Source organism: Procambarus clarkii, chromosome 47, assembly GCF_040958095.1.
Source record: "Procambarus clarkii isolate CNS0578487 chromosome 47, FALCON_Pclarkii_2.0, whole genome shotgun sequence".
NCBI classification, from domain to species: domain Eukaryota; kingdom Metazoa; phylum Arthropoda; class Malacostraca; order Decapoda; family Cambaridae; genus Procambarus; species Procambarus clarkii.
The window spans coordinates 27,295,788-27,321,473 of NC_091196.1; the positions used below are offsets into that span (position 1 = coordinate 27,295,788).

The following is a 25,686-nucleotide window of genomic DNA, read 5'->3' on the forward strand; positions in this document are numbered from 1 at the left end:
CTCCCCCCTTTGGGGGGTCGGGGCTGGCAGGGCAGGTTTCTTCCCCTGCGCTCTGTCGAGTCATCTTGGAGTGGGTATGCTTGGGCGTCGTCGAAACGACGTCGTCCCTCAGATGGGTTTCCTGTTTGTTTCCGGTTCCGAAACGGGACTGCGCGGACCTGCGGTTCATTCTGGACTTGTCCCGTCTGAACCCCTGGGTTCATTGCCCCTCCTTTCGGATGACTACGCTGTCTCTGGTTCGGCTCCTCTTGGAGCCGGGAGCTTGGATGGTGTCCCTGGACCTCCGGGACGCTTATTGGCATATCCCGATTCATCCGCGGTTTAGGGACTGGCTCGGTTTTGTTGTGGGGCGTCTGAGTTACCGCTTTCGTTGTCTCCCGTTCGGGTTGAACCTGGCACCTCGCGTGTTCACGCGCCTTACACGGGTTGTGGTGGCTCGTTTGCGTCTCCTAGGTGTTCGGGTGTTGGCCTACCTCGACGACTGGCTGGTTTGGGCTCCCAGCCAGTCAGCGATTTGGTTCTTTCCCAGCTCGCCGAGTTTGGGTTCTTGGTGAACTGGAGGAAGTCCCATCTGGTTCCCTCTCAGGTTCGGACTTGGCTGGGTCTCGTGTGGGACTCTCGAACCGCCTCCTTGTCTCTCCCTCCGGAGTCTCTCCTGCGGCTGCGGTCCCGCCTTCGTCTGTTTCTGGAGGGCCCTCGGGTCACCCGGCGGTTGCTCGAGGGGCTGTGCGGGAGCCTGAACTTCGCGATGGTGGTCTACCCGCCGGGTCGGGTTTCGCTTCGACGGCTGTTCTGGTTCCTTCGGGGTTCCCCCTTCCGCCTCTCTCGCGATCGCAGAGTTCGACCCCCGGGGGCCTTGCGTCGGTTGCTGCGTCACCGGCTTCCTCTTCGGGTTTTTCGGGGTTCAGTGCCTTCGCGCCTACCCGAGCCCTCGCTCGATGTGTACACGGATGCGTGGTCTCTCGGCTGGGGTTTTGTGACCAGTGCTCACCAGGCCGGCCAGGGGCGTTGGGATCCGTCCTTCCGTCGAGCTCACAGCACAGTGCGGGAGTTCGCGGCAGTGTGGTTTGCTCTGGGGAGGATTCGGGTGGCCCGCGGATCGACGATTCGGCTCCATTCGGACTGCTCTCCGGTGGTTCATTGCCTGAACCGCGGGGGTTCGATGCGGTCCTTGTCTCTTTGGGGTTGGTCGCTTCGGGTGACTCGTCTGCTGAGTTCTCAGGGTTTGGCTCTCCTGGCGGTTCACGTACGGGGCGTGTCCAACGTCTTGGCCGATGCCCTGTCTCGCTTCGTTCCCCTCTCCACGGAGTGGACGGTCGACGACGAGTCCTTCCGTTGGCTTTGCCAGACGTTCGGGCGCCCCGAAGTGGACCTCTTCGCATCGGCGTGGTCGCGGCGTCTTCCCGTTTATGCGGCGCCCTTCCCCGATTGCGAGGCCGTCGGGGTCAATGCCTTTCGGCTAGACTGGTCGAGATGGGGGTTCCTGTACCTCTTTCCCCCGGTTCGGCTGTTGCTCCAGGTCCTGACTCGCTTAGAGACTTACCGGGGGAGAGTTGTCCTTCTGGCCCCTTGGTGGCCGGCCCAGCCTTGGTTTCAGGCGCTGGTTGCTCGGTGTCCGAACCCGAGGGTTTTCCCGCGGCTCCGCCTCTTTCAGCAGATCGGGCCGGTACGTCACGTAGCTGGTTCGATCTTCTCCTCGAGTCTTCGCGTATGGTTTTTTTGACTCGAGTCTATCATCATCTCTATGGTGAACAGGTGGCCTCCTTGTTGGTGTCCCACCTGAGGGCTTCTTCTCGGCGGCAGTATGAAGTTTCCTGGCGGTCCTTCCGTTTCTTTTTGCGTCTTCGTCGTGTTAGCTCCTTGTCTGTTCGGGTGGTCTTGTCCTTCCTCTCGTGGTTGTTTCAGGACCGTCATCTTATGCCTAACACTGTCGCTTCGTATTGTGCGGCGCTGGCGGAGCCGCTTCAGCTTGCTTTCGGTATCGATGTTACGTCTGCGCCGTTTCGCAAGCTGTCTCGTGCATTGTTTCACCTCCGGCCTGCTCATGCGTCGCCTGAGCCGTCCTGGTCTTTGGACAGAGTGCTCGCTTTCCTTTCATCTCCTCGTTTCGTTGTGGCCCCTTCGGTCCAGGATTGTTTTTCCAAGGCACTTTTCTTGTTGGCTTTGGCCTCTGGGGCTCGGGTAGGGGAGCTTCATGCTCTCCTCCGGCGCAGGGGTTTCTGCTCTTTTGGTCGTGGTGATTGTTTTGTTCGTTTGCAGCCGTCTCCTTCTTTTCTGGCGAAGAATGAGACTGCTGCGTTCCGGAGGGGTCCATGGGTGGTTGATGCTTGGTTGGTCAGGCCGGGGGTGCATCATGTTTTGTGTCCGGTTGCGGCGCTTCGCCGTTATTTGCGCGCCACAGCTTCTGTGTCCGGGGACGCGCTGTGGGTTGATCCGGTTTCCCTTCTTCCCTGTTCGCGGGTTCGGGTCTCTCAGGTCGTCCGCAGGGTTATTAGGTCCAGCCAGCCTGCGGTCTATCCCCGTGCCCATGACGTTCGTAAGTTCGCGGCTCTTGCTGCCGTCTTTGGGAATATGTCTTGGTCTGATATTCAGGCGCGGGGATTTTGGCGGTCGAACAGGGTCCTGGCTGCTCGTTACCTTGTGAATGTCCCTGGGCCTCGTCGGGCCTGTGTTGCTTTGGGTCGGCGGTTGCAGCCAGTTGTCTCGGCTTCGAGTTGAGGGGTGAGCGACGACCGCCTCCCGGGTAAGTCCCTCTTTTTCTGTCTGTGGGTAGTTAGCTCCGGGGAGCCGACGGGGCTCCCCCCAGAAAACCAGCGTTGACTGTAATGAAACGCCATTTTCTGGGTGAGTCCCGGAGGCTCCCCGGCATCCCTCCCTCCCTCCGGTCGGCGGTTTTTCGCGTTTTTGACATCCAGCCTCAAGAACTGAGGTGTGGGTAGCCGGCGCGGGGGGTCTGGGGCTCCCCCTTCCCCCTCCCGGGGAGGGGGGAGCTGCGCAGACAGCGGCACGGCAGTGTGTGACGTCACACTAGTTTGCTTGTTTTCGGTTGGGGAGTTCTATCCACTAGTTCGGTTTTTGGTAGCAATTTTAACCAGAATAGGGGTTTGTTTTGGGGCGCTTACCTTTCTGGGTGCCTGTTCCGGTCGATGGCAGACATAGAATGCTTCCAACTACACGGGGGCTTCTATAGGCCATTGCTCCCCTTGCCTCTCTGAGGGGGCCCGGTTCTGGCCGTGGTCCCCGGTAGGCCTAAGAACTCCATACACATGACTGATGCCAAAGTCTGACATTAGCATATCAGCCTGGGATAGCTCCGGGGAGCCTCCGGGACTCACCCAGAAAATGGCGTTTCATTACATTCAACGCTGGTTTTTTTGTGAAGATCAGATCTAGAATATTTTCAGTCCTAGTTGGCTTGGTTATCTGCTGGTTAAGCAGAAAATGTTATATTATTATTGTTTGCTATTCTTCTTCTTAGACTGGGCAGGTTGAAGTCTCCTAGGAAGATAATATCTGGTATTGGATTTATCAGATTATCAAGGCTATTCTCTATTTTGCTTAGCTGTTCTGTGAATTCCTCAACTGTTGCAGCTGAAGGTTTGTATATTAGAATAAAAACTAACATGTGCACATATGCTACATACAAGCCAACTGACTGGCATATATATATATATACTGTATATTACTACATTGATGGTAGTAATTACAAAAAAAATATGCAAGCACCACTAGTGCTGCAACCTCCACTGTAACCTCTCTTATACCCTGTAGGAAATCACCTGGACACATGGTATCTCTTTCTTAGAACTCTGAACATCACATGAGTAGGAACTCCAGCTCAGCACATATCTGCTGTCATGAATTCACTTCCACTGCCTAGTCTACAGGTGGTCTCCTCTCTATGTCCTTGAGTGTCCTCTCTCAATCTTTATCTCATTATCAGTCCTCATTTAATTTTATTTTAACCTCTCATTACTAGTAGGCAGAAAAATGTTATTGCCTTTTACAGAACTTCACAGAGGCAAGAAGAAAAGCATTTAAACAAACTAACATTTAATAAACCAAAGAAATACACAAAAATGATAAATTAGGTAAGGTCCTTGAATCAACCCTTCGATGCTCTACTGCAGCCTCATCTCCTCATTTCCATAACATATGTCGAATATCTTAATTCACCTCTACACATACACATTTATTTCCTCAAATATCGGGGTAGGCTCCTGCTCTTATAAAAATATGTACTTGTTTGTTACAATTACTTACCAATATAAACATATATGTAAATCTGTGTACAGTTATGTTCACCTGGCACATTATAAGAAACATCCATGTTCTCTCCTATGGCATTCCCCACAATCTGTTAGTCATATCAGCAAATTTACTCATGAAAAAATATCTTTATATTTTACAATGCAGTATAATATGTACTGGGCACAATAATGTGGAAGATACACACCATAGCAAATAGCCAATGTCTTGACAAACACTGTCCATTCTTGGCATTTAATGGTGATGAATTATACCTCAGAACACTAGGCTGTCCTCCCTACAGTCCTGTTTAATCTGGCTAGATGTAGGTTTGATAAGCACAAGTAATGTTTGCAACAATAAAATTAATCTCGCACCTCCATCCACTGCATTAGTCACACAAACACAAATGTTGTTCAAACAACCAAACACAAAAAATGATCATGATGAATAGAGGCAGATCTATCCACTAATGGGGTGGCTCTCATTCACTGGTGACACTCAAAGTATGCATTGTTGCACCTCGTCTGGGTCATCATTTGTCGATCTCTCTTCCCAGCTAGTACACTTCATGCAGTTGTTTATACATCAAATAATACTCCTCCAGAAATGATGAAAATTAAAAATTAATCAAATAATGTCTTCACTATTTCCCTGCCGGACACCACTGCTGGCGATGTTTGGCAAACCCCCCCCTCCCCCCACCAAGCTCTCACTTCCTCCTGTTCAAACCCTCTTTCAGCTGCTCTCAAGCCTCCACTGAGCTTGCACACATTGCTCCCCTCTCTGGCAATGACATCTTAATGTCTGTCTCCCCCATATTAATACTTCCCCACTACAGTACATACATTAGTCAAGCAATATCTCTGCCAATCAAAGACTTTCGGCTCTTGCCATGTCACGGCCCTGCCCCTCTCCTGTTGGCTAATGGTGACATCATCCATCCCTTTCCTCCTCCAGAGTGTCTTCTGCTGTCACTATCTTTCTTTTAAGTTGAGAAGTGCTCTATGATAAACAATGCCTCAAACCAGGCCTCCTCTTCTCCAGACAAACTCTGGTTTACCCTGTAAACTCTCTTACACCTCCAGCATCAGTTAAGAGTATGAACGAGGAATAAGTCTCATACCAGGAAAGGATGTACTGTATGTTATGAGGTGACCGAGGTTCATAACAATATGTAATTTTAAAATGAATTAGAAATTAGTTTATCACTGCACTGCGCAGTGTCTCAAGGCACCTGATTGGGGGTCCGCAGAGTGCCACATGGTTTTTTAGGTATAGGTAGCGATTCAAAACTCATGCAGCTTCATGGGGCTCACATCCTGTGCCTCACCTGTAAACAAACGCCATCTTGAAAAAATTGTCGGCATCCGTACTGACTGTGAGAGCTTCATTACTGTATTAAGAGAGCGACCAGGGCTGGCGCTTGTAGGTTCCTGGTGAACTGGCTGAATTCCCAGTTGGTTCTATCCTAGGTTCAGACCTGGGTGGGCCTTGGGTGGGATTCTCGGATTGTGTCCCCCTCTCTCCCACAGGCGGCTTTGCTCCAGTTGCAGAAGAGATTGGGTTGTTCAGCCTTAGGCTGTTTTTGAGGGGGACCCAGGTCACTCACTGGTTTCTTGAGCAGCTGTGCAGGAGCCTGAACTTTGTTTTGCTGGTTTATCCACTGGGCAGGGTTTGACTTCTGAGGCTGTTCTGGTATCTTTGGGGTGGCCTCTTTTGTTGCTGTCACAATCACTGGGTTCGTTCCCCGGTGTCTTTGCACCAGTTGCTGCATCATGGGCTTCCTCTTAGGGGTTTTTGGGGTTTGGTGCCATGGCGCCTTCCTCTTCCCTCGCTCAATGTGTTCTTGGACGTCTCGTCTCTCGGTTGGGGCTTTGTGACCAGTGCTCACCAGTCCGGCCATGGGCATTGCGGATTGGAGCTGACCTTAGAGCTGACAGCATGTGTGAGAGTTTGTGGCTGTGTGACAGGCACTGCTGCGGATTTGGCTTCCTTGGAGCTCTGTGATCCTGCTCCATTCAAACTGCTTTCCTGTGGTTCATTGTCTCAACTTGGGAGGGTCTCTTTGGTCCATGGCTCTTTGGGGCTAGTCACTCCGAGTGGCTCTTCTGCTGAGTTCTCGTGGTTTAGCTCTCCATGCAGTTCACATTCAAGGAATGTTTAACATCCTGGCAGATGGCCTGTCTCACTTCATTCCTCTTTCCACGGAGTATACGATCAACACCGCTTCCTTCCTTTGGCTTTGTCAGATGTACAGGTGCCCAGAGATGGACCTCTTCACGTCAGCGTGGTCTAGGCATCTCCCCTTGTATGTAGCGTCATTCCCCAACTGCGAGGCTTTTGTGGTGGATGCTTTTTGGCAGGACTGGTAGCGGTGGGGGTTCCCGTACCTCTTTCCCCCAGTCCAATTGTTGCTTCGGGTTCTGGCTCAGCTGGAATCTTTTCGGGTGAGAGCTCTTCTCCTGGCCCCCATGGTGGGTGGCCCAGCCTTGGGTTCAGGTGCTGCATGCTCGGTGTTCGAACCATGGAATTTTTCAGTGGCTCCACCTTCTTCGGCAGGTCGGGCTGGTGAGGTACCTTGCTGATTCGCCTTACTGCTCTGCAATATGCATCTGGCATTTCTGGTTCATGTGTATCGCCATTTGTATGGTGATCAGGTGGCTTCTTTGATGGTATCCCACCTGCGGTCTTCGTCTCAGTATGAAGTTTCTTGGAGGTCGTTGTCATTTTCTTTCTTTTAGTCGGTTTTTATCTGTTTCATTCCAAGTTGTCTTGTCCTTTTTTTCTTGTCTTTTTCTGGTTTGGCATCTCATACTAAATACTGTCACTTCTTATCGTGCGCTGTTGGCGGAGCCGCTGTAGCTTGCATTTGGGGTGGATGTCACTTCTGCCTTGTTTCGCAAGTTTTCTCATGCATTTTTTCACCTTCAGCCTGCTCATGCACTGCCTGAGCTTGCTTGGTCTTTGAACCGGGTTCTTGTTTTCTTTCGTCTCCTCGGTTTGTGGTTGCCCCTTTGGTTCATGATTGTTTTTGGAAGGTTGTGTATTTGTTGGCCAAGGCCAACAAAAACATGACTACCAGTAAAAACACAACTACTGTATCAACAAAAAAACAACGTTTTGTTTGTAGTCGGGTTGGGGAGCTTCATGCTCTTCTCTGGCGCTGGGAGTTTTGTTTCTTTGGTCCTGGTGGTAGATTTGTTCGTTTGCAGCCATCCCCTTCTTTTCTGGCGAAGAAAGAGACTGTGGGTTTCTGGTAGGGTCCTATGGTGGTGGATGCTTGGTTGGTTAGGCTGGGGGTGCATCATGTTCTGTGTCCGGTAGCTGCTTTACGTCGCTACCTGCGGATCACCGGTTCTGTGTCGGTGGATGGTCTATGGGTTGATTTGATTTTCCCCTGGTTCCTTGTTCCAGGGCTCATCTTTCTCAGGTTGTCCGCAATATCATTAAGTCTAGCCTGGTCTTTCCTTGTGGTCTTTCCTCGTGCCCATGATGTATGTAAGTATATTAATATTGAATATTAAAACAAATCAATACATGAATTTAATATGAAAGTTATTTCCCACATTAATTTAGTTGAATCCTCCCTTTGAATGGTTTCAGCAAGAAAGATGTGGCTATGCTGCCACGATTGGTTCCCAATATCCAGCTGCTGCTCAGTGACGAGGCAGTTGCTGTTGTGAAACGTGTCATCCAGGCAGTTGCCCAGCTTCACCGAGCCACCCTGGCCTGGCTCTCTTCAGCACGCTCTACATCGTCTGAGATGGAGCAAGTTTGGCAAATTATCACACTAATTAAAACTACAATTATCACCATGATTGATCATGATAATGATGGGTAAGTGTGTTTTAAATTTGTTTATTTCTTACAATCTGAGAATTTTTGGTCAACTTGAGGCAAATTTCAATATCATAATAGTTTGTTGAAAGTTTATAATCAGAAGTTAATTTAAATCATGCTATTTTTTGAATATGGAATTTAAGTTCATTTGTTGACTGCAAATCAAAGTGAAAACTTTACTACTCTATGCCAGTACAGTATACACTTCTCTTTCTTCTGATCCTTTTTATTCTCATTCATGTTTACATTCAAAATTTTAGCTGTATGGGGAGATTATTATTTCTGTATTGTGTATCTTTTGTTGTGATAGGCATGTAGGAGACCTGAATTACCATGAGTAGAACAGACAAATGAAATGAGCTTTACATTATCAGTGATGTCTGATGCGTACTTAAAGCACTCGCAAACTCTAACACAGATATGGAAATTTAGATCTGGTAGAGTCCCAATTCTCAAACAGAGGAAAACATGCTACACATGTACATGGTATTAACAATTTTAGAGGCTTATTAGTATCTACTGTAGGATAAAAACCCACACTGTGTATTTATGAATTTATGTAAAGATTTACAACAAGTCTTTCGTACTCTCCTGAGTGCGTTGCCAAGGTCTGAGTATGTGGTTAGGATGAGACTTGCTTCTCAACGACTAATCATTAAGTAGTCATTGTAGGGGGAGGGGGGACAGAAGTCACTTCTGTACTGCCTTCATTATGCCATGAAAATTTATAATGTAATGCAAACTCGTTTATAGTAATATTAAGCTGTACTTTTTTGTTGCAGGGTGAGGACACAGGCTATTAAGTTTCTTGAGGCACTGGTACTTCTACAGACGTACACAGAATCTGATTCAATAACGCGTGATGGAGAATTCAATTTGGATCAGGTTCCTCTCACTCTCAAAGTTGCACGACCCAGGAAACTGGAGGAGGAAGCACGGTAAAAGATTTTTAAATTTTATACTGTTTTAATATACTTTGAATGATATACTTCGAATAATATACTTTGTCCTCAAATATTTGGAATTTATTTCTCCAGATTCCTGAAAGATTTTTCATTAATTCTGAACTTTGAGAAATTTCATATTTATATTAGTTCTAGGAGGGTTCCTAATGGTGGCTCCTTGGTGCTAGCTACCTGGATAGCTTCACCCATCTAAGTTATTGGGGCCGCTTAAAATTCTAGGTTTGCATTCCCTAGACCGCATGCGAGAGAGAATCAATGAATCTGATGACTTTAGAGCTGATTAGCAGGGGCAGGAAGCATGGGGTAAGGATGCAGGAACACTTGAGCAGGGATTAGGATATAAGGTTGGGGAGGGGTGGTACAGGGTAGTGGCCCAACCACGTGTGTTGTGCTTTCATTTTTTCTGGGGGGAGCCCCGTCGGCTCCCCGGAGCTATCCAGGCTGAATGAATATGTATAACTTTCTGGCATCAGTCAATGCATGGAGTTCTTGCCTACCGGGGACCACGAGCCAGAACCTGGCCCCCTCTAGAGAGGCATAAGGAGCAATGGCCTATAGAGACCCCCTCTTTGTTATTGGGAGCATTCTATGTCTGCCATCGACCGGGATAGGCACCCAGAAAGGTAGGCACCCCAAAACAAACTATTCTGGTAAAACTATTGCGACCAAAGACCGAACAAGTGGACAGAACTCCCCAAACGAAAACTAGCAACAAGCATGATGGCATTACGTTGCCGCGCCGCTGTCTGCACAAACCCCCCCCTCCTCGGGAGGGGGAAGGGGCAGCCCCAGACCTAACTGCTGACGACCCACCCTCCAGTTTTTGGCTGATGGGAGTCTGGTGCGGTCGTGTCTCTGGCTCCAGTGTTTTGTTACAGTTTTGTGCCTTGTGGTGTGAGCTGTCCCTTCTGGTGGTGTGTGGGCCAGGAGTGATACCCTACGGTACTTGGGCTGCATGCGCCTAGGGTTTCCTTCCCTAGGTGCCCTGTAAGTACTGCCCTTGGGGCTTGGGGCCACCTTTTAAATTGCTTCCTGTGCCTCTCTGAGGGAACCAGGTTCTGGCTCATGGTACCCACTAGGCATAAGGACTTCCGTGACTGATGACCCCAAACTAATATAGCACAATCAGTTTGGATAGCTTCAAGGAGCCTCTGGGGCTCGCCCAGAAAATGGTGTTTCATTACATTCCACGCTGTTTTTTTTTTCTGGGGGGAGCCCCGTCGGCTGGAGCTTTACCGGCTGATATGCTAATGTCAGACTTTGGCATCAGTCATGTGTATGGAGTTCTAGGGCCTACCGGGGACCACGGCCAGAACCTGGCCCCCTCAGAGAGGCAAGGGGAGCAATGGCCTATAGAAACCCCCGTGTGGTAGGAAGCATTCTATGTCTGCCATCGACCGGGTCAAGCATCCAGAAAGGTAAGCATTCCAAAACAAACCTCTATTCTGGTGAAAATTGCTACCTAAAGCCGAACTAGTGGATAGAACTCTTCAACAGAAAACAAGGAAACTAGTATGACATCATACGTCGCCGCGCCGCTGTCTGCGCAGCTCCTACCTCCCCGGGAGGGGGAAGGGGGAGCCCCAGACCTCCCACGCCGGCTATCCACCCATCAGTTCTTCGGCTGATGCTATAGGCACCGGTTATGTGCTCCGGCTCCAGTGGTTGTTTCAGCACTGTACCTAGAGTGTGGTGTCTGTTTTCTAGGTGGTGCGTGAGCCGGGAGTGATTCTCCAGTACTCGGGCTGCATGCGCCTAGGGTTCCCTTCCCTAGGTGCCCTGTAAGTACTGCCCTTGGGGCTTGGGGCCACCTTCCACAAGTTCCTTGGGTCCTGCCCCTGCTTGGCTGTTTACTGCTTGGTTTTTGGCCGCTCTTTGTGTGCTCGGGTGTTCTGTCTCCCTTGTTCGCCTTAGAATAAGGGGCAGTGTTGCACTGGTGGGGCGCAGGGTACTGTGCAGCTTGTCTTTACCAATCATAGCGGCCGGCTCTGTTCCGCTTGGGTACGCTGTCCTCTTGCGGGGTTTTCTTTTTCTTTTTGTTTATCTACCTGGTGGGGAGGGTCTGCCTTCGTTCTTGCCCCTTGTGTCCCTTGTGTTCTGAGTATTTTCTGGTGGTACCCCCTGCTAGGTCACCGTGAGTGTACACGTCCCGGGGGTTCAGCTCTTAGAAAGTTGTTTGGTAGCTTTGGGTGCCGGTTAGCAGTACCCTGCCTGGGATTACCTGAGCGCGAGTCCTCTTATAGTAAACGCTCGGGACCCTGGGAAACCCCTGGGGGCGCGTGGGTCCGATGGATGTGACCCCAGAGTCCCCCCCCCCTCGCTTCTAGCGAGTTTGAGGGTTGCTCTCACCCTTTGTCTCTGGGTGACTCTCTGTTTTGCCTCTGTCTGCTGCCTGTGGGGTCGGTGACACCTTCGACCCGGAGTCCTGCGAGTTTGGTTGCTCGTTGTGGCTCGGTTACCCAGTTGTGCTGACAAAGCGGGTGCGGGCAGCAGGGGCGTTGCACTTGAACCTTGGTGGTGGCAACGTTCTCGTGGTTTCCTCCCCGGGAGCCCCGGGGCTGCCCCGTTGTAGTTCGTTTGGGGACTTGGGGGTGTTGGTTGCTTCGGTTCCATCCACGCCCTCTTGTCTTTTCCCTGGATCACCCTTCCTGCCTGCATCCGGTTCCTTACCGTCTGTAGGTTCGGGGTGGGGTTTTTGATGGTGTTGAGACTCGGGCAGTCTCGGGGAATTCCCCTTCCAGGGTTGTGACGGGGGCATTAGAGCCTGTTCCTCCAGCCGTGTTGTATGAGTCTGCCAGTGGGCTCCCTTCCTTAGTGTTTTCACGGCTGCCCCGGTTTTCTGGTACGGCCGGGGCTTTGGGAGAATGGCTTGGCCCCGGGGCCTGTCATGTAGGTTCCCAGGGCTGGGGGGGGCTGACTTGGGGGGCCTTGGCCCCATTGGACCCCGTGGGGGGTTTTATCCCCCTCTAGGCGGGGCTTGTGGTTACGCGGAGTGGGGTCTTTCCTCGCCACTCGCCGTACGTGCTGTTGGGCGTCGGCCCCTCCCCGGGCTCGGTTCCTTGGCCTTTGAGTCGGTTGGTTCCGTCCTGTGGGTGGATGTTTCCTCCCACCCTTTTTTGGGACTGTGTTTTCGTCATGTTTCCCCGTTCGATGGGGTTCTACGTGACTTCCGATCTCGGGTGCGCCTGCGCCTTTGTGTGCCTTCGGGACTAGTGTTGGCTTCTGTGTTCTCGAAATTGAAATTGAAATTGAAATACGTTTATTGAGGTAAAATACACACAAAGGGATGAGGTAGCTCAAGCTATTCTCACCCCATTCAGTACAACGTGTTAATATATACATAGACACACATCACAAATAAACACATTACCAAACATTTTGAGAGGTAAAAATATACATTTCCTCCTTCACAAGTAGTATGGTATCAGACGTACACACAAATACTTTTATGACCTAGGTATACTGTATAGACAATTTGCAAGACATCTGCAGATAATTCAACAAAATATTACAATCTTGGTGCAAAATTCTTATATCTCTCAAGAATATCATCAACCTTTCCGTTGTGACACATCCAGGCTATTTGTTCAGGAACAGTCCTTATCTCAGTGTTTCTATATACACTAATCAACGGACAATCAAGAATATAATGGGCAAGGGTGAGACCTTAACATACCACATAGTTTACACTTCGTGTCATTACCATGAACATCTATCCCATATTCCCAGTAATATTTGTACCCAAGCCTGAGCCGCATGTACACAGAGTCACTCCAAGCATTTCTCCTTTTACCATAAGTGAAATGGGTGTTTTGACTCACATACATGTAGTGTTGCATGGTTTGACTACTCTCATACATTATCTCTCTCCTCTCCACTCCCGCCTGTGCCTGAATATTTCTGATTTTGCTTCTTATTTGTCTCATTGTGAATTCACATTCAATGTCAACTTGTGGTTTTGATGTGGCACGTTTGGCCAAGTCATCCGCCACCTCGTTGAGCACTATTCCAACATGAGATGGAATCCACATGAATTTCACACTATAACCTTTCAGCTGTATCTCAGTTATTCTTCTCTTACAGTCCTCCACTATAGACATGAAGACTGGGTTTCGACTGTTTAAGGACTCCAGTGCTCCTCGGCTATCGACAAATACAAAAACATTTTTGTCGTCATGACGTACTTCCTCCAAACACGCCAGAATGGCCTGCAGTTCAGCTTGTGTGGATGATATATAATTACTAAGCCGGAGTTCAATTATCCTGTCCACAGTCCCAAACTCCGTATAATCCCTTATTAGGACACCACACCCCGCCCTGCCATCCTCCGCCACCGACCCGTCGCAATATACAGTGCTTCCTCAGACTAACGAACCCCGCTCTATCGAATTCCCGGAAGAGCCGAACAAATTGAATTCGGTACCAAATGTTCAGTGGAACATACAAATGTTCGATTAAGTGAGGAATGTTCGTCCAAGCGGTCACCGAGGCCGAGCGTCAGAGCTGGCTGTCATCAACTATGATTCGCCAGAGTGTAAACAGTTATGTAGTGTGTTATTATCCCTACCCATTGTTTCTAGGGAGAAATGGTGATAAAATGGTGTCAGGGGGGCATTGGTGAGAGAGTTGTTGTCAGGAGGCTACACGTGCTCCCTCGCCCCCACCCTCCTTCCTCCACCTGACCACAGAGACCACTCACTCTCCTCTCGTCGTCAGATGCCAAGAGTCAATTTAATGATAATTATCGCATTATCTACACTGAAAATAGCCTTTTTATTAGAAAAATGTCATATTGGAGCAATAATAATGGTGAAAATTGTAATATATACAGTACATATTTTAAACAGTTTGAACACATTTCCTTTTCACAGAATTTTTAATACAATTGGGGTGTAGATAACAGCTGGCATTGTGTGGCCGGCCGGTCGCTCCCTGAGCCATTGGGGGGGTGGGGGGGTGGGAGGGGGGGGTGTTTCCTGGATCCCTCCCTCCCTCCTCTAACAGCCTACGTACTCTACTAATACCTATTTAGAATAAATTTTGAGTAGACCAATAAAACAAGCACAGGTCGTGTGAACGTTAGGCCTTGGTGAGGTGGCTGGCATCATTTGTGGTGGTGTCAGGGGAGGCAGGCGGTGTCAGGGGAGGCAGGCGGTGTCAGGGGAGGCAGGCGGTGTCAGGGGAGGCAGGCGGTGTCAGGGGAGGCAGGCGGTGTCAGGGGAGGCAGGCGGTGTCAGGGGAGGCAGGCGGTGTCAGGGGAGGCAGGCGGTGTCAGGGGAGGCAGGCGGTGTCAGGGGAGGCAGGCGGTGTCAGGGGAGGCAGGCGGTGTCAGGGGAGGCAGGCGGTGTCAGGGGAGGCAGGCGGTGTCAGGGGAGGCAGGCGGTGTCAGGGGAGGCAGGCGGTGTCAGGGGAGGCAGGTGGGGTCAGGGGAGGCAGGTGGGGTCAGGGGAGGCAGGCGGTGTCAGGGGAGGCAGGCGGTGTCAGGGGAGGCAGGCGGTGTCAGGGGAGGCAGGTGGGGTCAGGGGAGGCAGGTGGGGTCAGGGGAGGCAGGTGGGGTCAGGGGAGGCAGGTGGGGTCAGGGGAGGCAGGTGGGGTCAGGGGAGGCAGGTTGGGTCAGGGGAGGCAGGTGGGGTCAGGGGAGGCAGGTGGTGGAAAGAGGCAGGTGGGGTCAGGGGAGGCAGGTGGGGTCAGGGGAGGCAGGTGGGGTCAGGGGAGGCAGGTTGGGTCAGGGGAGGCAGGTGGGGTCAGGGGAGGCAGGTGGTGGAAAGAGGCAGGTGGGGTCAGGGGAGGCAGGTGGGGTCAGGGGAGGCAGGTGGGGTCAGGGGAGGCAGGTGGGGTCAGGGGAGGCAGGCGGGGTCAGGGGAGGCAGGTGGGGTCAGGGGAGGCAGGTTGGGTCAGGGGGAGGCAGGTGGGGTCAGGGGAGGCAGGCGGGGTCAGGGGAGGCAGGCGGGGTCAGGGGAGGCAGGTGGGGTCAGGGGAGGCAGGTGGTGTCAGAGGAGGCAGGCGGTGTCATGGGAGGCAGGTGGGGTCAGGGGAGGCAGGCGGGGTCAGGGGAGGCAGGTGGTGTCAGAGGAGGCAGGCGGTGTCATGGGAGGCAGGTGGGGTCAGGGGAGGCAGGTGGGGTCAGGGGAGGCAGGTGGTGTCAGAGGAGGCAGGCGGTGTCATGGGAGGCAGGTTGGGTCAGGGGAGGCAGGTGGGGTCAAGGGAGGCAGGTGGGGTCAGGGGAGGCAGGCGGTGTCAGGGGAGGCAGGTGGTGGAAAGAGGCAGGTGGGGTCAGGGGAGGCAGGTGGGGTCAGGGGAGGCAGGTGGTGGAAAGAGGCAGGTGGTGTCAGGGGAGGCAGGTGGGGTCAGGGGAGGCAGGCGGTGTCAGGGGAGGCAGGTGGGGTCAGGGGAGGCAGGCGGTGTCAGGGGAGGCAGGCGGTGTCAGGGGAGGCAGGTGGGGTCAGGGGAGGCAGGTGGGGTCAGGGGAGGCAGGTGGGGTCAGGGGAGGCAGGTGGGGTCAGGGGAGGCAGGTTGGGTCAGGGGAGGCAGGCGGGGTCAGGGGAGGCAGGTGGGGTCAGGGGAGGCAGGTGGGGTCAGGGGAGGCAGGTGGGGTCAGGGGAGGCAGGCGGTGTCAGGGGAGGCAGGTGGTGGAAAGAGGCAGGTGGGGTCAGGGGAGGCAGGTGGGGTCAGGGGAGGCAGGTGGTGGAAAGAGGCAGGTGGGGTCAGGGGAGGCAGGCGGGGTCAGGGGAGGCAGGTGGGGTCAGGGGAGGCAGGTTGGGTCAGGGGAGGCAGGTGGGGTCAGGGGAGGCAGGTGGGGTCAGGGGAGGCAGGTGGGGTCAGGGGAGGCAGGTTGGGTCAGGGGAGGCAGGCGGGGTCAGGGGAGGCAGGTTGGGTCAGGGGAGGCAGGTTGGGTCAGGGGAGGCAGGCGGGGTCAGGGGAGGCAGGTGGGGTCAGGGGAGGCAGGTGGTGTCTGGGGAGGCAGGTGGGGTCAAGGGAGGCAGGTGGGGTCAGGGGAGGCAGGTGGTGGAAAGAGGCAGGTGGGGTCAGTGGTGGAAGGTGTTGTCAGGGGAGGTGGAAGTGGAGAGAGAAGGGTGGTGACCACGCATGGCTGCCAAACCTCTCATTCATACTCTATTATAAATCTCAATCTTAGCTGTAAAATATTTATGCCAAAATATGTTAATTTTCGTGTATTACTATACATTATTAATCATTAACACGTTTTATTGTTTCCTGAAGAAAACAATAGCTGACTTGGCATTGTGGTGTGTATGGCCGGGTACCTGGGGGGTGGGGGGGGGGGGGGGGTCCTGGAGGTGTGAGAGGAGACCTGTCAACCCATCATTTTTTTTTTGTCGGGCGAGTTGAGACGCTTCCAAGCCTGCTGCTTCAATACACGGTGTGGGTGGTGTGGTATGGTTTGGGTGGTGTGGTTTGGGTGTGGGTGGGTTGGTGTGGGTGGTGTGGTTGGGTGTGGGGGGATGATGTGGGTGGTGTGGTTGGGTGTGGGGGGATGATGTGGGTGGTGTGGGGTGTGTGGGGGATGATGTGGGTGGTGGTGTGGGGTGTGTGGGTGGTGGTGTGGGGTGTGTGGGTGGTGGTGTGGGGTGTGTGGGTGGTGGTGTGGGGAGTGTGGGTGGTGGGGGCGAATGGTGTTAGTGGTGTTGGGGATGGTGTGAGGGTGTGGGGGATGGTGTGGGTGGTGTGGGGGAAGGTGTGGATGGTGTGGGGGATGGTGTGGGTGGTGGTGTGGGGTGTGTGGGGGATGGTGTGGGTGGTGGTGTGGGGGATGGTGTGGGGGATGGTGTGGGTGGTGTGGTGGATGGTGTGGGTGGTGTAGAGGATGGTGTGGGGGATGGTGTGGGTGGTGTGGGGGATGGTGTGGGTGGTGTGGGGGATGGTGTGGGTGGTGTGGGGGATGGTGTGGATGGTGTGGGTGGTGTGGAGGATGGTGTGGGTGGTGTGGAGGATGGTGTGGGTGGTGTGGGGGATGGTGTGGGTGGTGTGGAGGATGGTGTGGGTGGTGTGGAGGATGGTGTGGGTGGTGTGGGGGATGGTGTGGGTGGTGTGGGGGATGGTGTGGGTGGTGTGGGGGATCGTGTGGGTGGTGTGGAGGATGGTGTGGGGGATGGTGTGGGTGGTGTGGGGGATGGTGTGGGTGGTGTGGGGGATGGTGTGGGTGGTGTGGGGGATGGTGTGGGTGGTGTGGGGGATGGTGTGGGTGGTGTGGGGGATGGTGTGGGTGGTGTGGAGGATGGTGTGGGTGGTGTGGGGGATGGTGTGGGTGGTGTCGAGGATGGTGTGAGTGGGGTGGGGGATGGTGATTCTCGCATCTCAGATTATTATTGACACCAAAAGAACATGAAAGATATTATAATGAAGCACCACACAACAAAGAAACAAACTAATGTGTCCTGGCATATGTTAAAAAAAAAAAAATAAGAAGGTTGTTGGGGCCGGACGGATGGAACGAATTCCGCACTGGAACGAATCGGCTTCGCCCCATATAGTTCGTTCAAGTGAGGACACACTGTACATGTAAACTGTTGCCTCTTGGTAACCGAGATATCATGCTTCCATACAAACACCGTAATTGTCCCGGTTCATGATGAATCTTTTTCACCTTGAGGGGTACAATTTCGACGTCTATTTTCTGTACTTTCCAGGGAGCAGACATATTACACTTTCGAGAGGGTTTACAGCAGTCAAGCACGTCGTATTCCCTGAGGTCATGAGCTAATCCTCTCGTATAGCGTGTCTCCCTCAGTTTCCTGGAAGTGTGTACGTCACTCAAGCAGGTCTGAACGCTCTCAAACAGCTTATCCCCTCCTTTTCTCCGCATGAAACGAATAGATACTCTAGTGTTAATGTCACGGACTCTATCACACACACTCTGTAAATTTAATTCCATTCTCATTATTTCAATCATTGCATTTCTTTGACATCCAAGAATAATCCTCATAGCCTCGTTCTGTATCAGCTCTATTTTTTGAATTCTGCCTTGGCCTGTGTAAGACAATACGGGTGCTGCGTAGTCTATCAGGGATCGAACAGTGCTTATGTATAACATCCGCAAGATAGGTACCCCAACACCTTTACCAGAAAAAGCCAGTGCTTTTAGAGGATGCAGACGGGCTTTACATAAGGTGCTGATATGATTTATTTCAGCATTTTTACTCTCACATGTGTATCCAACATACATGCCCAGATACTTGTACTTCTGTACACGGCTCAGTTCCACACCATTTAGAGTAAGTGTTATATTTCTTCGTTTCCTATACTCGTATTTGGTTTTATCTGCATTTATAACTAAGCCTAACTTGTGACAGGTTGTACCAAGTATGTTAAGAGCATCTTGAATTTTGTTCCCAGAAGTGCCTTGTATAAGAATGTCATCAGCATATATGATCGTCGTGACCCCTGGAGGATACATCTCTGATGCTAATCTGTTCATTAATACATTGAATAAGGTGGGACTTAATACTCCCCCTTGTGGGGTACCTAACTGAAACCTCCGTTCCTCAGACATGTATCCCTGGTAATACACCTGACCTTTTCTGCCTTGCAGGTAATCCCTTATCCAGTGTAGCAATCTCCCTGTTATTCCCAGATTGGCTAATTCGTATAAGATTACTTCCCCATTGGCTTTATCAAACGCTCCTTGTAGATCAACAAAAACTCTACAATTGTCATCCACATTAGACAAACACTTTAAGAGACAATCCGCAGTACTTTTGCCTTTGATAAAACCAAAGAGATTATTGGACATGTTATCACCTACAAGGTAGAGTAGCCTATTTAACAAAATCCTTTCCATCATTTTACAAAAGCAGGATATTAAGGAGACAGGTTTGTAGCCTCCGTTTGACTTAGGGATAGGAATGATGACAGCCTCTTTCCATTTTCTTGGTAACTTTCCCTCTCTATAACTCATATTAAACAAATCAAGTAAGGGATTAGGTTTCATACCGGCTAAATAATTAAGTATGTCATACGTTACTCCATCTTTTCCTGGAGCAGTGGAGCTGCCACTTTTTATAGCATCCAGTAGCTCATCGTGGGTTATCTCAGTGCATGCTATAGATCTTGTATTTAAGGCACATAAAGTTACTCCATTTCTAATATTTTCCCATGACTCAATGGTGACTCTCGTGTCTGCAGGTAAGGACTCCATACCAGCAGCACTTGCCCATTTATCTACTAACTCATTAGCAACTTTCCCTGGATCTGAGTGAGCAATGAATTTAGTCTTACAACCCCTGACTTTATTTACTGCTCTCCATATGTCTTTAAGGTTCTTAGTATTACCAATGGCCTGAGCAAAGTCTTGCCAGTATCTGTCCCGCGCCTCCTTCCTCACCTGACTGCATTCCCTAGCCACTTCCAACATTGTATTTTTCTCTTCATCCCTCATTCCATTTTTTAACCATGCTTTATGCGCACCCCGTAGCATTCTCTCCCATCCCTTGACTTGCTGATCATTGGAATATTTAAATTTCTTAGGTCCGTGCGTCTTGCTTCCCCTGCCCCCGTTATTTTCCCTCTGTACTAATTTCTCTATGTTCTCGACCATGTCCTCGTAAAAACTATCAACGCAGAGCGGCGTGTAATGTTGATACCAATCTCCCATATTTTGAATAAAATAATTGTTCATATCTTTCTTAATATTTAGCCTTTTCCTTTGAAAGTGGACTTGTTTTTTCCCCAGTGGTAATTCAACGTTCAAGGCAAAGTGGTCACTAAGTAGTTCCCGAACAACCCGAGCCTCCCCCATAATCCCCTGAGAGTTTAAAACGCAGGCATAGTCAAGCCGTCCTCCCCTGATGTGAGTTGGTTCATTGTTTCCCAATAGACAGGTATCTGGATGATCTTGTAGAAACTGTAACCACTTGACCCCATTAGCATTAATACTACCCACTGTCCCAAGGCTTGTGTGCCGAGCATTAAGGTCCCCAATGACCAGTGAAGGATTAGTATAAATGCAGTCAGGTAAATAGTTAGCGTCGAAGCAGTTCCTGGATACATACAAATTAACTACAATAAATTCCCCTTCCCTTAATGATAATTTAACACAGACACTCTCTATACCTTGCGTTTTTGATGGCGGTTCAACTAACTCTGCTGGTATGGAGTTCTTAACATAAATCGACGTGCCTCTGATGTTATTTGCAGCGAAGAGGTGAAACCCTTTATAGCCATTTAATTTCAATAATCCTTCATTCCTATCCCCTGTCTCCTGGAGAGCTACAACATCAATATCATTTCCCATCACATAACAATGAACATCTGTAACCCTGTTTCTCAAACCATTAACATTCCATGACAACACTTTCAGTCTAGGGTGATCCATTATTAATCAATTCATTGCCTAAGTCATCCTCAATAAGTTCACTAAATGATAGCCATACCTTGTATAACATCTCCCACCTCCTCCCAAGTTCACCAGTAAAAGCGACATTGCGATTCTCAAGAGATTTTTTCAGCCCTGAGATGTCCATTATTGGCCCAAATGATTCCTTCATTTTATGTGTAATTATAGGGTTCTTCCTTTCACTACGACTACCATCATTCACACACACTTCACTTTCCTTCATTTCATCACTCAATATTTCATTTTTGTCCTCAACCACTATATCCTGATTATCCTTCACCGTTTTGTGATTTTCCTTGACCTCCTGAACGTTTAATTTAGCCTCGATGGACTCGATTCTCTGCCCCAGATTTTGGAGGAACTCACCAACTTTTTTAAGTTCAGCCCACACTTCCTTGACCATATTATTATGACCCTCTCTCTGAGCCACAGTAGCCACTTCACTCACCGTTACACTGTCACTGCCGGAGTCCTGCGTGGTGGCGTGGCTGCTTGTTGCTGGAGCCTGCCTAAGTAAAGGTGACTCCTTTACCCACGCATTCGTCCGGTTCACTGGCACTGTTTGGGGCAGACTGTTTTGCTGTGCTCCCGGTGTCTGGGTAAGAGCTCTTGCTTGCTCTGTAACATTCACCGGCCGGAGAACAGCCATACTCGGCCTCTTGCTACACACAGCCGAGCTCGCATTGTGAACACCTCCACAGTTGCAGCATCTGGGAACTATTTTCTCACCCAGATTCAGTCTGTTTCTACACACAGTAGAGAGGTGAGACTTTCCGCAGAAACGACATCGTGGATCATTTTGACAGCTCCAGGATTTATGCCCCCATCTGCAGCATTTCAGGCATATTATGGGCTCTTCCACATACTTTGCTACATGCCTGTAGCCAGCCCCGGTGATGAACACTTTTTCGGGTACGTCACCTCTCACTAGAGCCACCACCTGACTCCTAGCTTCACCTTTAATAAGGTGACGCTTGGCCCACACAAATCGTTGGTCGTCGAGTATAAACTCGGGGTCCAGAATCTGAGGGTATTTATAGATAATTACCTTCGTCAGCTTCTCGTTCCCCTCCGGTATTTCCATAAGAATTCCATCATATCCTTGCTGGCTAAGAAACGTCACTGCCTCCCTAGAACCTACCGTTAAGTAAGGTCTGTTTACACCTTCCTTCAGCAGGGGCTCGAACTTGCGGTGTTCTCTTCCGAGTTTGACGGTCCACAGCAGCTTCTGATGATAGGCCAACGTGCATGAGGCAGGGAAGAGAAGCCTCCATCTCCGCTGATCCTCACCTTCCTGACATCGTTCCGTCCGTTTGTCTGCATCAGTCTCGGCGTCGTTCTTCATTCTTTTATCGTTTCCGTTAAGTGTATTACTGTCCACACTACGCCTTGCCTCCTGTCTTCTTCGTTTCTTCTTATTCCTTGTCAGAACTTCTAGATACTCGCCCTCCTCGTCTGACTGGCTGCTTTCAGGGTCCATGTTAATAACGCCGTGAGAAGTAGCCATGTCTTCTGGTGACTGAGTCTCCATCTCAGTACCCAGCATGGGGGGAGGGGGGGGGGAAGGTGCGGAGCAGGTATCTTGACCCGACCGCGTCCCAGGTAAGACTGTGTGTTCTCGAGGGTTCGGGAAATATTTTCGCTCCTTCCCGCATTATTGGAACGTCTGTCGGCTCCTCGTCCTTGTCGCCGTTTTGGGCTACTTGTGGCCCGGTTGGGCTGCTTGTGAGCCGGTTGGGCTACTTGTCGCCCTGTTGGGCTACTTGTCGCCCTGTTGGGCTACTTGTCGCCCGGTTGGGTTCCTTTTTGAGCTCTTTGCTTCTTTGGCCGGTTTTATTGTTCCTGCTTCCTCTTTTGGCTACTTTTCTAGTGCAGTAGTCCTGTTGGCGCCTTCCCGCAGAGAGGGTTGTGCGCAGTTCGGCCAGCGTGTCATGCGCATGCGCCGTGGAGTTTGTTTTGGTCTGGGCGGTGTTTCAGTGCGGGTGTTTTGCGCCCTTTTTGCTACGGTGCTTCGCCTCTCGTTCTTCTCCCTGGCTGCGGTATGTTCCCCTTCGCTCCGGGGGTGTCCTGGTTCCCTGTTGTGGGGAGGACACCGTGGTTTTCCCTGTGTCAGGGGTGTGGCCCGCCTCCTTCACCTCTCCCTGCTCTCCTGCGGGTCCGGCAGGGTCCGGCTCTGGCGTCTTCACCTGGGGTGCTCCCAGGTTCTTCTGGGCACGGTTGAGTCGTGTCAAGTTCGTGCCACTGTTCGCCAGGTGAGTTTCTGCGGTCTGGCGTATTTTGGTCGGGCGCTTGATGCGATGTTGTTTATATACCTGTCTATTTAGGTATATTTTACAGTACGACTGAGACCGTTCGCACACCAGTGACTGTCCCTTTTTCAACCCTTCCTGTCCCCCTCATGTGCATATCCAACCCATGCTGGAGTCATTCAGGGGACCCTCCTTTTTTAATGTTGTGAGGTGTGGGGGTTGTAGGGTTGGTTCTGTACTCACCTGGTAAGGCTCCTGGCTATGCTTGCAGGGTTTGAGCTCTGGCTCTTGGGTCCCGCCTATCTGGTAGAACTTGCGGGTTAGTACCAGTGGAGTGCAGTAGTGCTATTGGCACAATTGGGGAACACTGTATTACCATCAGAGGTCTGTGCTTGTTACACGACCTACTTGCAAGCATAAGCCTTCTTGCTGGTTCGTCCGTGGACTTCCAGGGCACACTAGCCTGTTTTCGTATAGCAGTTCCGGCCCATCCTGGTTGTGGGGGTATGTGGGCTGGCGGGCCGCTCCTAGCAGCTGCCTGGTGGGCCACCCTCTGGCCGGTCTAGCCTGGCCTTGGGCCGGGCTTGGGGTGTAAAAGAGCTCCCAGTACCCCATCCAGCAGGTATCGAGCGGGGTTTCTCTGCCATCGGTCGCCTGGTGAAGGTTTCTGGACCTACTGGGTTTTGTCGTGTCTCCGTTGGCCCTGTCTGGGGTCTGCCTGCTCTGTTTCTCTGCCTTTGCAGAAGGGAGTTGCTATTTACATGTTGCATGTTGCGGTGGTGCCTGTTGCTGCACGTGTGCATTGGTACCATGTTTCACGGTGGCGTGTCCTTGTTCCTGTGTCCGGTTGTGGTGTGGCACTTTGCTGCTGTTTTGTGCCTGGGGATTGCGTGGGAGTTTTCTGTCCCTGCCTGATTGTCCACCCCTGGTTGTTTTCCTGGGGTTTTTGTGCTTCTGCTCTTTCTTCCTGCCTCCTCTGCAGCAGGGGTGTTCTGCGTGTGTTCTTGGGCATTTTTCAGCCTGTGTTCTGTGATGTGCTTCTTTGTCTCGGTCTATTGCAGTTATTCGTACCCCTTGGTTCGGGTACTGTTCTGGCGGCGACCCTTCCGCCTTCTTTGGTTTCCTAGCTTGCCCTGCCTTTTTTTTTTTTTTTTTTTTTTTTTTTTGGGTCTTGCGATGTCTTGCGTCGGACCTGTCGTTTCTGAACTCCTGGCGGGCTTGCATGCTTTGGGGAGTTTTTCTGTTCGGCAGACGTTCCATCTCCTTGTGCCGCCTGGGTATCGGTGGTCGCGCCCGAGATCTTCCCGCGGCTCTGCCTTTTTCCTGGGCTCGGAGGGGCCTTGTCGGGGCTGCTTATGTTCTGCCTCGCGGTCTCGCCTCCGGTTGTGGTCGGGTGGCTTCGTGGTAGGTGTCCCACCTGCGTGCTTCTCTTAGCGGCAGTATGGGGTATTTTGGCGGTCCTTCCTTTTCCTGTCCCTTCTTAGGTGGTTACTCTTGTTAGCTTGGTTTACTCTCGGCTTGGTTTTCTGGTGGGGGTTGGGGGCCGTCGTCTTGCCACATACTGTCGCCTCTTTTCGTGCGGCGCTGGCAGAGTCGCTTCAGCTTGCTTTCGGTCTTGGTGTTGCTTCTGCACCGTTAGTAAGCTGTCTTGCGCGTCGTTTCACCTCCGGCCTGTTCGTGCGCCGCTTGCACCATCCTGGTCTCTGGTCAGCGTGCTGTCTTCTCCTCGGTTGGTAGTGCCCCTTCGGTTCCGGTGTGTTTTTTCATCAGCTCTTTCCTTTTGGCCTTTGCCTCTGGGGGTCGAGTCGCTGAGTTTTCTTGCTCCTTCAGTTTTAGCGTTTTGGTTGTTCGGTGGCAGCAGTCTCCATCTTTTCTGGCGCGGGGTGGGGCTGCTGCGTTCTGGAGGGGTCCAGGGTTTGTTGGTGCTTCGTTGGTCGGGCCGGGGGTGTGTCGTGTTTTGTGTTCAGTGGCGGCCCTCCGCTGTTGTTTGTGTGCCACGGCGTTTGGGTCCGGAGCGCGTTTTGCGTTGATCCGGTTCTGTTCTTCCCAGTTCGCGGGTGATGGTGTCCCGGGTGGTCAGCCGTGTTCTTGCGGCTAAGCTGCCTGTGTTCTTTCCTCATGCCTGTGGCGTTCGTGGCTTCGCTGCTCTCGCTGCCGTCTGGGCGACGTGGCCTTGCGGTCTTTCGGGCATGGATTTTTGGTGTTCGTGCGGGGGCCGTGCTGCTCGTTGTTCTCATGTTGTTCCCGGGACTTTTCGGGGCTGTGGCACCTTGGGTTGGCGTTTGCTGCCGGTTGTCTCGCTTCCGTGGGGGGTGCGTGGTGTCCGCCTCCCGGTTCTGTCCCTTTGACCTTCCTCTGTGGGTAGTTAGCTCCGGGGAGCCGACGGGGCTCCCCACAGAAAACCAGTGTTGAATGTAATGAAACACCATTTTCTGGGTGAGACCCGGAGGCTCCCCGGCAACCCTCCCTCCCTCCGGTTGGCGGTTTTTTGCGTGTTTTGACATCCAGCCTCAGAATTGATGGGTGGATAGCCGGCGTGGGAGGTCTGGGTCTCCCCCTTCCCCCTCCCGGGGAGGGGGGAGCTGCGCAGACACCGGCGCAGTGACGTCATACTAGTTTTCTTGTTTTCTGTTGAAGAGTTCTATCCACTAGTTCGGCTTTAGGTAGCAATTTTCACCAGAATAGGGGTTTGTTTTGGAATGCTTACCTTTCTGGATGCTTGACCCGGTCGATGGCAGACATAGAATGCTTCCTACCACACAGGGGTTTCTATAGGCCATTGCTCCCCTTGCCTCTCTGAGGGGGCCAGGTTCTGGCCGTGGTCCCCGGTAGGCCCTAGAACTCCATACACATGACTGATGCCAAAGTCTGACATTAGCATATCAGCCGATAAAGCTCCGGGCAGCCTCCAGGTCTCGCCCAGAAAATGGCGTTTCATTACATTCAACGCTGGGTTTTTTTTTGAGAGAGAGAATATTCATAGTAAAATTGTTGTATTGTGAGCAATGTCTGTTGCCTGGTATAGGGA

General features: G+C 51.5%; 1 protein-coding gene across 1 annotated transcript in view; it reads left to right on the plus strand.

The window, feature by feature from the left end:
- The window catches only part of Sym (symplekin scaffold protein), a 106,830-nt gene that overhangs the window by 17,305 nt on the left and 63,839 nt on the right, over nt 1-25,686 (plus strand). The window contains exons 3-4 of the mRNA XM_045749978.2: nt 7,855-8,088; nt 8,874-9,029. Of these exons, the coding sequence (XP_045605934.1) occupies nt 7,855-8,088; nt 8,874-9,029 (390 nt within the window). The remainder of the gene's footprint in view (nt 1-7,854; nt 8,089-8,873; nt 9,030-25,686) is intronic.